Raw genomic sequence first — 12,973 nt, 5'->3', positions numbered from 1 at the left:
AATTCCGGGGTAAAAATATATGATTTACAGTTATAAAATGTAAAATTACAAATCAAGAAAATTACGTAGGTATCCTGAAAAGTTCCAAACAGGTGAGAGTTACTCTCTTCAAGGGAATCTTAAGGTGTTAAGCTGTGCTACTTCCTAGTTGTGGAAGCTCACCAGTACCCTGACTTTGATTATTTATTAAAGCTTACCTATGCTCTAGACCATGCCTACTCAGTTTTAACAGATGAATGAAATAGTTTAAAATCCTTATGCAAATAAAAGTTTTCAAGCTTACATAAGGATTCACACAAACTAGGGTTATACAAATGAAATTCCTTTATAATTAAACTTTAAGAAAGAAAACTGCAGGGATTTAGGCATTAGCATTCCTTGTTGTTTAAAATGTAATTAATTTCCAGCACAATAAACTAAAGAGGTACCTATTACTTTTAATGGGCAATAATGAAAAATAACTTATGTGTATATATTTGTTTACAGGGTGATATAACTGTCACTGTAAGATTTTGTTAACAAACATCAAGAGAAAATGAGATAAAGTGTTATCAACTGAAAAACAAATACATGCAACCACAACAATGTGCTTACCTGTAATACAAATTTCTGATCTATGTATTTTTTGGCAATGCTGGGTTGGAATTCTTGGCTTTCCAAAAATCGTATGAAAAACTCATATACAAGCTGCAACAAATAGGTTATCGTTAATTTCAAAATATAATTCACTGAGAATAGTATCAAAAACCTTAAAAAGCTCTAATACTAAAACTGACAAGGGGTTTAGTAGGTTTTAATATCATTCAACTAGCAGTGCCAGCCTTTCTTGTAGCTCACAGCTGCTGTTGTGATTTTTAACTTTTTAAATGTAAAATCTGGAAACACAGCCAAAGAGAGCAAATAAAAATATCCCATAATCTCACCATTAAGAGTTAACCACTGTTAACACTTTAATGTATAAAACTCCCAATTTTTCTCTATACTTCTACAATATACCAATGTACTATAAATATAAATATATATATATATAAAATATAGTTTTAAAAGTACTTTTACCATCTAAACAATATATTGTGGACAATTTATGCCAACAATATCTAAGCCATCATTCTCAAGCTACAAGCAGTCCATTATACATATTTATAATGAATAATTCCAATACTCATAATTAATTTAACCAATATCCTATGCTTAGACACTTAAGTAGTTTTTAATTACTTCTCTATTAAATTATGCCAGAATGTACATTATATAACATGCATCAGTGTGCACGTGTTCAATTATTTTATGAGGAAATATTTCTAAAAGTAGAATTGTTAGATCAAAAGATATCCAAACACGTCAGGATTTTCAACATTCATTACCAATTTCCTTTTAGAGAGTTTATGGCAATTTACACTCCTCTAAGCAATATATGATGGTGTATCAGGATATTCTCATCTGCAAAGAGTAAGAATACTCTCATCTGCAGAGGCAACCTCAAATAACCGTTTTAATAAACCGTGGGGGATCACTGTTTATGCTCTTTGCAAAATAAATCTATGTTAAAGTATACATTAAATCCTGGTGTAGTATACAACAGTATATCAAAACCAGGACTTTCAAGAGACAGGTAGACACTGGGTTGAAAGCCTAGCTCTACCCCTTACTAACTGTGTGACCCTAGGCAAGTTAATTTCTCTAAAAGTCTTTTGCTTCAACTGTATAATGGGGATGATAATCCCTGAGATTAATGTGATTAACCTCTGCACAGTGGTTAACACATATCACCACTGTCATTACTGTCAATATTGCCTGAAACAGCATACTCAAACTTTTTAGTCTTACTCCTTTACACTGAAAAATTATTGAAGACTCAAAAAAGCTTTCTGTTTACATGAGATATATATATGAAAGTAGAAATAAAAATTGAGAAAATTTAATATATTTATTATTTTAGAACAATAAAATATATCACATGTTAACATAACTAACATATTTTTGTGAAAAACAAATTTATTTTCCAAAAAAGTTACTAGGAAGAGAAGCACTTTTTTATTTTTGTAAATCTCTTTAACAGCATATGAAAAGACAGAATCTTGGGCTTCCCTGGGGGCGCAGTGGTTGAGAGTCCACCTGCCGATGCAGGGGACACGGGTTCGTGCGCCGGTCCAGGAGGATCCCACATGCCGCGGAGCGGCTGGGCCCGTGAGCCATGGCCGCTGACCTGCGCGTCCGGAGCCTGTGCTCCGCAACGGGAGAGGCCGGAACAACGAGAGGCCCGCCTACCGCAAAAAAAAAAAAAAAAAAAAAAAGAAAAGACAGAATCTTATCTGTCTCCATATTCAAGCTGTCGTAATATACTGTTTTGGTTAAAGTATATAAAGAAAATCAAGCTTCACAGAAATCTACTAGTATGAAAAAGGGAGAGTATGTTCATAGTTTCTTCACATAATTGTAGATACTTTTCTTTGATACTACACCAGAACTTGACAGTCATTTCTTGAAGAAAAGTTGCAGTTGTAGAATCTGAAACTGTATCAATGAATTTTTCATACCATTAAACTAAATTCCAATCATCTCTCTTGCACTTTGGATGATCTTTAACCATGCATGACTGCCTAACATCATTCATTGGCCAACTGGAAAATATTGGTTCACTGAGTTATGGAGATTTTTCAAATGTTGACACATTTCATTACATACATACATAGTATCAATAAAAGTCACATTCCTTAATATCTCTAACTTTATAAAAAAAAAAGGCTTTAAGCTTTGGGGAGCTGTAAAGCTCAAGGTAACAGATAAAGGAAAGATACAGCTTTTCAAAATTCTAATTCTAAATTTTTCTTCAATGCTTTAATTTTATCAGTAGTAAAACAATTGTTTGTTTGTTTTAGAGAAAACATCCACCAAATACCCAAGTCAGAACAACCATAGTTTGTCAGGTATTCTTTCAAGTAAAAATGACAGTTCATGAAAAAACAGCTAGTTTAGCTTGCAGCTCAAACAATCACACAAATGTTTTAGCACAAGACAACTATTCAGTATGCAGCAGATGTGCTTTATGCATACTTTCCATTTCATCATGAAGAATATTATCTTTAATGTGTACTCAAAGGTCAAGATTTAATAAAATTAATAATTTTTGCTGCTTCTTCAAGGACATTCTTGATTGAAATTGGCTTTTTTTTAAATTTAATTTTAATTTAATTTAATTTTTTTTAATTTAATTTAATTTTTTTTAAGTGCATGGCAGTGAAGAATATGACTACTAGACCAGTTGGGCACAACTGCCTTATTTGTGCTAACACATCAGCAATTTCAACCACCACTGCTTTTACAAATATTAGTGCAAATGTCAACACAGTGAAAGGAGCAAATAATACAGTATTATTATAAAACTACTTTTGACCTTGCAGGCCACTGACAATTAGGTCTCAGGTCCCCCCTAAGGGTTTACAGATACCACTAACCTAAATGTGTCACACAGTGACCTTGTGACTTCAGACTCTAACACTTAATATTAGGTATTCACATTAGGATTTTACTTCTTTATAAAACTATGTTTTTCTCTCTGAATTCAGAAGAAACTTCTTTCCCAGTTATCTGAACATTGCCAAGTTGTACTTCTAGTCATAATAATGCCTGAGTTCAAATACCCCCTAGAAGGATTGTTCTTTTTCCAATAAACTAATCTTTCAACTCTTGGTTTTACAAACAGAACATCAGCCTTGTTCAAATAACCCATAAACAGGGGTTTCATCTCTCTTTTGAGTCCTACAAAGTGGAGAGATTCTCATCTTCCAGGCCTGACTTGTGGGCAAGCAGGGCTTTCCAGTGGGATTGGCAAAATGTCCTCTCCCCTCTGGTCCCTTGAAAGCAGTTATGGTTTAAAAAATTTGATGGAAACACTTCAGACATATTAATTAATAAGCATAAATGTTCTCTACTTTAAGAGACAGATTTTACCTCAGAATCAAAAATCTCCCTTGAGTTTCTAAAGGGAAGGACTAGGGACTGCAGAGGATAAATTACTTTTCAAGGTCACATAAGTGAATTCTTCAAGGAACACGAGTAAAAAGACTTTAGTATTCTGGTTTTTCAGTCTCCAGTGTAAAGCATTAAAAACAATCCCTTAATTGTAAATGGAAGTCCTACAAAATTGTATTCTACTATAAAAACAGACCCAATTTCAAAAAATACGCAAAAAATAACCATGGGATACCAGTTTAAAAGATACCAACGCAGATAATAGAAAAGATCAAATGACACACATACAGTAGATCTTTTGACATATGTGAACTAAAAATTTGTAGATTTAATACTTTTTCTTATTTTTAAATATCCTCAAGGATCCATGATTTGTTGTAATGAGTAACTTTATACGAGCCACAATTAAAATCAGAGTGTGCAGGAGCACACAGTGAGGCAAGGAGCCTAGCCAACCACCCAACGACCATAATGTGATTTTGTTGTTCTCTACTATTGTCAGAGATTTGGTAATAAACACCGTGCTTCCTTGCAAAATGTGGGCCAGAATCAGCAGCACACTGCTTAATGCTGGAGTTAAGAAAAAGTGAAAAAGCTGAAGAAAGTGCTGTTTGGGTCTGGAAAAATCGATTGTTGGATCAATCATAAAGTAAAATGTTGAATTTAGTGATGGGTCACCACGACATGAACGACCTATCACGAACAGAAAAGAAGTTTTCTTAAACATTCAACGAGGGCTCTTGCCAGTACTAAAACCACTTATTCGTGAAAATGGAAAGGTGACTGATTTGTGGAGTCAGAATATACAAAGAAAACACAGAATTCGTGAGACAAGTCAGGAGCCAGTACAAATACTTCCATAAAGCAAAAGATAGTGCCTTCTGACTTGGCCTTTGCTATAAATGAAGGTTCATTTGTGAATTTTAAGAGTAGATTTCTTTTTTTTTAAATTAATTTTAATTTTATTGGAGTATAGTTGATTCATAATGTTATGTTACTTTCAGGTGTACAGCAAAGTGATTGTTATACATATACATATATTCATTCTTTTCTCTTACAGGCTTCTTTACCTGATCCAGCCTATGTCATGTTTCCCCCTGAGCTAAAGAAGGGGAGAGAGGACAACAGGCTGAAACAAGATGTCAACACAGATGAAACCAGCCTGTTTTGGAACACAGTTTGTGACTTCAGATCCATTAAGGGTACAGGTCTCAGCATCACTCCTCACTGTTGCTTTGGTTTTAAGCATTGCAGATGAACTAATGGTTAATGTTCCTGTAGTAAAGACACAGTGTAAGCTCAAGATTTTTGGTGGCAGAATTCTGCTTAATAGCTTTAGAAATTAATTTAGACCCATATTTTATAGAGTCATTAAGCTTAGCAAGGATTAACTGAAATACTGAGTTCAATATTGAGTATGATAAAGTTTATCACACTTTAGGGGAAATTTATATCTATGGCGATCATGATTTAGAGTATTCAAAAAGCTCCTGCAAATGGCAAGAATGGTCTACTCTCTCTTCTTCAGGAGGTAGACAAGACAACAAGTTGAAGCTTTGAAGACATCTCCTTCCCTGTCTTTTCAACCACAAGATGCAGGACTTTTCTGAGAAAAGTATCTTTTTTGTTTGCTTTGTTTTTTAAATTTCTTCCAGACTATACTGCACTTCTGTGAACTGGTGCCAAGCATCAAGAATAAGACATGACAAAAAGTCCATCCATTCAAAACAGTAATTCCATTTTTTGTTTTCTTTTTGGATTTTTTGTCATAATCTGGGATACACCATGAAAAGCACAAGTAGTTTTGCAAATTTCTTAGATTACAGATAGTATGTCTGGCACCTTATAAAAAAAATCAAGCATCTAAGATAGTAAATCAACTACAATGTTTTAACTAATTTACTCTGTATTTTGGCATTGGTAGCAGGAATACATATGTATTAATGCCTAGGTAAGAGTTGAGAAAACACAGCCCCTGAAAGCTCTCCACATAACTAGGGGAAAGAGCATTACATGTATATCTGCAGCAACCTTGAGCTTCCAAAGCAGGACAGGGAAAGCTGCAAATTTATGTCAATAATTCTGAAGTGGGGAAAAAAATAAACCCTTAGAATATCTCTAGGCCTTATCTCCCTGCTGCATAGTTTTCTGCCCTTCAGAAAGTCAACTAGTAACCGTGAGCACACTTCTACAAAGATGCAGTGACTTCTGCCTTAGGGTGAAAATGGACATGGTCATATTCCTTCTCTACCATCCCTTCCCTTCTCACTAGCTGTCACACAGCCTCTGAGGACATTCTAACTGAATGGAAAAATGGCTTTGAGGTTCATTACACTCACATTTCCTTGTTCTACTCATTTGAGAAATGCTGGCCTTGAAAGAGGGCAGCCAGGAAAGGAGGATGGAAAAGGTCTGGTATGGATAAGTAAATATGATACAAATGGGAAAGGAGATGCAGGGGTGGTCCTAATCTGTCCTGGCACATGAGGATGATTGGAAAACATGGCCTTCTCAGTGCAAGAGTGCAAAATTGGCCTTTGCACAAGATTTTTCTCAGCTATTGCTCTTCCTTACAACACTGTGAAATAGCTATTGCAATTTGATTTTGCCCTTCCAGGCTAAAGAAACACATTCGTGGTTATCTTGAAGACAGGCATTCAAAGTCCCCCGGGTACCTAACTGCTGAAAATGAGGTACGTACTCTGTGACCTAATCACATCTAACTAGTATTAATGGAAAATAGTTCTGTTCTTGTTTGAGCCTCCAGCAGGAAGGATCACATAGAAGCTCTAATAAAATCACTGGCTGAGCATGCAACCCAGGAGGGCCCACCCTAAAGCATTATAATGCTTATTATTTTATTCTTTTGGCATCCTAATTATCAACAGTAAGAAACATAAAAAGCATTCTCTAGCTTTCCAGTAATGTACTCTAATTTGATTTCTTGGTGAATAAGGCCTTCAAGGAATTCCCATGCTAATCAGCTAATGAGTTAATGGATCTTTCTTTTATAACAAATAGTAGTTCAAAGTACCTGTAAGTGTGGCCACGATGCCTCAAGGGTAGGTTCATCTTCTTCTGGATCAAATTCATTGCTGTCACTAGGAGGGAGAGTTCTGAATATATTGCAAGACACCTAAAAATAAACAAGCAGCAGAGTTAGCTGGAATGGAATCACCTCCTCAGCAGCCTTACACAAGGTCTTTGCAGCCAGCAGAAGGGAACCCAGACGACAGATGACAGGAACACCACCAGACTGGAAGGAAAACTCTTTCTATAGGCTTTGAGGCCAGAACCACCTCCAGGAAAAGATGGAAAACAGCAGAGCAGCACCCTCTTGACCAGTATTTGGAGTACTTATAAGGCCTCCCCCACCCAGGTCCCTGTGATCTTATGCCTCCTATCAAAGCTTGTGCTTCGTTACTTATCAGTCAAGCGTGCTCCTAATTAATCAGTTTACACTAAAATATAAATAACTGTTAATGGGCTTCATTTATTTCCCTTCTCAGGCTTATTCATGATTTGCAAATTTACAGTTATACTAATAGTAAAATTTCAGGCATCTACAAAAAGCAAATCAGAAAAGATGTTTCAGAAACTGAAGTTCTTAAAATCATATCTAATCTGTTCTCAGTTGGTTTACAAAATAGTAACAATGCCCAGGGTAAGACACATCTGTAATACAAATTTCTATAGACCAGGTATTTCTTTACCATGGGAAATTTCCAGATTAAATCCTGGATGCTCAAAGAATGGCCATGAGTTGATAACTGTTGAAACTGGGCTATGAAGAGACGAGGATTCATTATACTATTCTACTATTTCTGCATATATTCCAAGATTTCTATAGTAAAATGCTTATTTTTAAAATGCTGTTGCTACTATTTTGCAGTAACCTACGCAGGGTTCCTTCCAATTTCTATTCTGTTTCTTGTTCTATTACTTATCTATCCTCTCCTAATGACCCAAATGTATCCTCAGATCTAAAAAATAAAACAGGGGTGGGGAGGGAATTCCCTGGTGGTCCAGTGGTTAGGACTCTGAGCTTTCACTGAGGAGGGCCCGGGTTCAATCCCTGGTTGGGGAACTAAGATCCTGCAAGCCACCGCTGTGGGCCAGGAAAAAAAAAGGAGGCACGGGGGGGAGAGATTGCACCAGAAGCCTTTGCTGGACTTTCTGTATAAAGTAGAAAATACGAAGCTATGATATGTTGCTCTGAAAGAGGGAAAAAGAAAGGCTTCTGGAGGCCCATATAATCTGAATGTGTTTACTCATTCAACAAAAAATTATTAAGTGCCCATTATGTGCACACACTGTTCTGGGCACTGGGACAATAGCAATGAACAAAGCAGAGAAAAATCTGTGCCTTCCAGGAGTTCATATTCTAGGTAAAGTCATGATTATCCCTATTTTCTAGATATGGAAATTAAACCCAGATGTGTAAGCTCTGGAAAGAAGATTTGATTTTATTCTAAGCTCAATGGGAAGACACCAGTGGATCTAAACAGGGAAGTGACATGGTTTGATTTTTACTTTAAAAAAAAAAAAAAATCACTCTGGCAGCTATGTATAGAACAGACAGGAAGGGTACAAGTTAGAAGTCTGTGGAAGTGGCAAGATATGATGATGGCTAGCAGAGAAGACAGAAATAGAATGATTCAAAATATATTCTGGAGGTAGTATTTGCTGCTGGCTTGGATGTATGGGGTGAACGAAAGGAAAGATTCAAGGATGAGTCACAGATATAAGGTCATTTACCAAAGATGGAGATGACTGGGGAAGGGAAGTTTTCTTTGTTTCCTTGCCTTGGTGGGGAGATCCAGAGATCCAGTTAAAAATATGTTAAAGGAGCAATATCCAGGAGCCAATCAGACACATGAATCTGTACCTCAGAGCTGGACAGGTCAGGACTGGAGACATACAGGGACTCGGCAGCATGCAGACGATATTTAAAGCCATGGGACTAAGGGATCTCCTTGGAAAGGAATGAATAGAAAGAAGGGAAAGGACCCTGAAGTATCCAACATTTAGAAACCAGACAGGAAAAAAAAAAAAAAAGGCCAAAATAGGCAAATGAAAAGGAGTAGGAGGTAGGAGAAGAAAACAGTAGAGTAGGGGGGTCTTAGGAGCTAGGAGAGAAGAGTGTCTTAAGAAGGAAAAAGAGGACAACAGCAGCAAGTGTTGTTCTGAGGTGGACTAAGATGAGCACAGAGCAGCACTGAAGTGGGTACTGTCATTCCCCAATTTACCGCTGAGGAACGAGAAGCATGGATGTGGAGATCTGAGGTTACCATTAGTAACCAGCAGCTATGACTGAACCCAGTCATAGCTGCTGGTTACTATACTAACACTATAGTGGAGCTGTCAGGCTCCACTATAGTGTTCTAGAAAAGTGGGCAGACTACCTCTTTGGCTCTCCTTTAGCTTAGATGACTGAAAAAAAAAATTATCGTATTAGAACATTTTTGCTATGGCTAATTACAGCATGCACATTCATATTATTTTACTTTGGTTCCTTCCAATGATTATTAAAAATTATGTTTACAGAGAAACTGGTGACTTTTCAAATAATCATCAACCAATGACTTCTCTTCAACCAGCCAGTCATACTGTAATCAAAAGAGCAAAAATCGGGCTTCCCTGGTGACGCAGTGGTTGAGAGTCCGCCTGCCGATGCAGGGGACACGGGTTCGTGCCCTGGTCCACGAAGATCCCACATGCCGCGGAGCGGCTGGGCCCGTGAGCCATGGCCGCTGAGCCTGCGCGTCCGGAGCCTGTGCTCCGCAACGGGAGAGGCCACAACAGTGAGAGGCCCGCGTACCGGGAAAAACAACAACAACAACAAAAATCTGGGTAAAAGGACACAATCTTCTGTTTCTCTGAACTCTCTGACACATTAACACTCTTATGTGCCCATCATGGGCTGCAGCAAGTATTTGTTTGCATATATGTCTCTTCCCGCTAATTAGGAATATGCAATGTCATATTCACATTTGTTTTCTTGGCACATATCGGGCATCCAATAAATGTTCACAAAATAAAGGTTTGGATATATAATAAAACTGTATGTTTTGGTTTTCCTTTAACCAAATTTAAATTTTTGAGTGATTTAGTGATTATCTAACCTAAGATGTTTAACTCTGCACAGTGTTCTAAACCTCTCTTGGTCAAAGCTTCATCTCTCAATTATCATCACATCAAAAGAATGTTGAATTGTGTAAATAATCCAAACAGCAAATAGTTCTAAAGGCATGTACATCTCACTGAGCCACACACTGCCATATCTTCAGATCTGCCTTCCTTACGACGCTTTAGTATACTTCTAAACATTTAGTGTACTACTAAGCATTCACCATGAGTAATGAGGAAGCAAGGATCTATTAGGCTGGACAATTAATAGTCAACTCAACTGGTTAAGTAGTTCTCTATCACAAATGGAAAGAATGTCAAAGCAAATCAAGTGTCACGGAAAAGGCCAAGCCTTTGACCGTGCCTAGCACATAACAGGTGCTTAATAAAAATGGCATGAATGAATGAACCATTGCTCTCATCCTTGAGAATCTATCCTAAGAAACTAATCTAAGACAAGACTGAAAAAACTACTTAAAGCAGTCATTTGCAACATTCTCCAAAGAGTGTAAAACTGGAAATAACCTTTATGTCCAACATTAGAGACGTATATCTATTTAGTAGAACACTGTGTAGCACTGAAGATGATTGCTATATTGAAGCACAAAGAAATGTTAGAAATAAAGATTTAGGGGGAAAGATGATGTGACTATAACGGTGTGACTAATTACAAAGATAAGAATGAAAATGGATAACTAAAGGGAAATTAAGAAAAGCTGTATTAAAGCAAGAGAAATATGGATAAAACAGTAGTTGCTGTTTATCCTCTTGGGACACACCAAATTAGTCCTAAATCCATAAAAAGCATAAGGTATCGACATGCAGTATGTGAGTTATACTTTTAATTTCAAGATGAAAATGCGCTCTTGAATTTGAACAAGATTATTACCGTCAGGAGAGTTAAAAATTAGTGCTGCTCACAATGCCTAGAGTCTAGCTCATGAATGAATGGTTGAAGGACTGAATGACGGGACCACTCTAAGTATACATTTGAGCTCCAAAATCATGAGTGTAAAATTGGGTCATCCTTGAATGGGCTGGGGGAAAGGGGCGGGGGAGAGGGGAATCCTCTAAATCTCCTGAATTTTCTGCAACACTTTGTATGTGTGAGCCCAACTGGGGAAAAGATCCAGTTGACTTCACAAGATTTTCAAAAGGCTTCCAAGATCTAAAAATGGTTAAAAACCACGGTACAAAATAATAAATTTGCATCCATTAAATCTTCCTTTATGATGGCAGCCACTTCTGATTTATAGCCCAGGTTTTAAATGGATTATTAAGTAGCTAACATTATTAAATAGGTAATGCTAGTTGCGTGCTATGAAAATGTATCATGACTACAAGTAACCACCAGCATCACTCCTCACCACAGAGCAGTACTGTAAAGAGTCTATATAGCTAGAAGAAAATGCATCCAGGTATTTATAAAGTCACAAACTATCTCTATTAATATATTTAAATATATGAGGCTCTAGCCCTAAGCCTTCTATTTTATTCCTTAAAACACAAATTATCAAAATAACTAAAAGAAACAACCCAATCGAAAAAGGGCAGAAGACCTAAATAGACATTTCTCCAAAGAAGATACACAGATTGCCAACAAACACATGAAAAGATGCTCAACATCACTAATCATTAGAGAAATGCAAATCAAAACTACAATGAGATATCATCTCACAACACTCAGAATGGCCACCATCAAAAAATCTATTAACGATAAATGCTGGAGAGGGTGCGGTGAAAAGGGAACCCTCTTACACTGTTGGTGGCAATGTAAATTGGTATAGCCACTATGTACAACAGTATGGAGATTTCTTAAGAAACTAAAACTAGGGCTTCCCTGGTGGTGCAGTGGTTGAGAATCTGCCTGCCAATGCAGGGGACACGGGTTCAAGCCCTGGTCTGGGAGGATCCCACATGCCACAGAGCAGCTGGGCCCGTGAGCCACAACTACTGAGCCTGCGCGTCTGGAGCCTGTGCTCCACAACAAGAGAAGCCGCGATAGTGAGCGGCCCGCGCACCGCAATGAAGAGTGGCCCCCACTTGCCCCAACTAGAGAAAGCCCTTGCACAGAAACGAAGACCCAACGCAGCCAAAAATAAATAAATAAATAAATAAATTTTAAAAAACTAAAAATAGAACTACCATATGACCCAGCAATCCCACTACTGGGCATATACCCAGAGAAAACCATAATTCAGAAAGAAACATGTGAGGGAGACCTTCAAGATGGCGGAAGAGTAAGACGTGGAGATCACCTTCCTCCTCACAAATACATCAGAAATACATCTACATGTGGAATAACTCCTACAGAACACCTACTGAACGCTGGAAGAAGACCTCAGACCTCCCAAAAGGCAAGAAAGTCCCCACGTACCTGGGTAGGGCAAAAGAAAAAAGAAAAGACAGAGACAAGAGAATAGGGACGGGACCTGCACCAGTGGGAGGGAGTTGTGAAAGAGGAAAAGTTTTCACACACTATGAAGCCCCTTCACTGGCAGAGACGGAGGGGGAAGCTTCGGAGCCACGGAGGAAAGCGCAGCAACAGGGGTGCGGAGGGCAAAGCGGAGAGATTCCCGCACAGAGGATCGGTGCCGATCGGCACTCACCAGCCCGAGAGGCTTGTCTGCTCACCCGCCGGGGAGGGTGGGGGTTGGCTGCGTGAACACAGCTTGAAGAGGGCTAGTGCGCCACAGCCAGCAGGGAGGGAGTCCGGGAAAAGTCTGGACCTGCCTAAGAGGCAAGAGACCACTGTTTCAGGGTGCGTGAGGAGAGGGGATTAAGAGTGCTGCTTAAAGGAGCTCCAGAGACGGGTGAGAGCCGCGGCTACCAGCGTGGACCCCAGAGCCGGGCATGAGACACTAAGGCTGCT

The 12,973-nt window shown here is 38.2% G+C and overlaps 1 protein-coding gene across 3 annotated transcripts in view; it reads right to left on the bottom strand.

The window, feature by feature from the left end:
- The window catches only part of PPP2R5E (protein phosphatase 2 regulatory subunit B'epsilon), a 147,555-nt gene that overhangs the window by 31,528 nt on the left and 103,054 nt on the right, over positions 1-12,973 (bottom strand). For all 3 annotated transcript variants that reach the window (XM_082647644.1, XM_082647643.1, XM_082647642.1), the window contains exons 4-5: positions 7,007-7,108; positions 595-687 (exon numbers count right to left, since the gene is read on the bottom strand). In XM_082647644.1, the coding sequence (XP_082503770.1) occupies positions 595-687; positions 7,007-7,108 (195 nt within the window). The remainder of the gene's footprint in view (positions 1-594; positions 688-7,006; positions 7,109-12,973) is intronic.

Source organism: Grampus griseus, assembly GCF_964374135.1.
Source record: "Grampus griseus genome assembly, chromosome: 2".
Taxonomy (NCBI): domain Eukaryota; kingdom Metazoa; phylum Chordata; class Mammalia; order Artiodactyla; family Delphinidae; genus Grampus; species Grampus griseus.
This window is presented reverse-complemented; position numbering and strand designations above follow the sequence as displayed.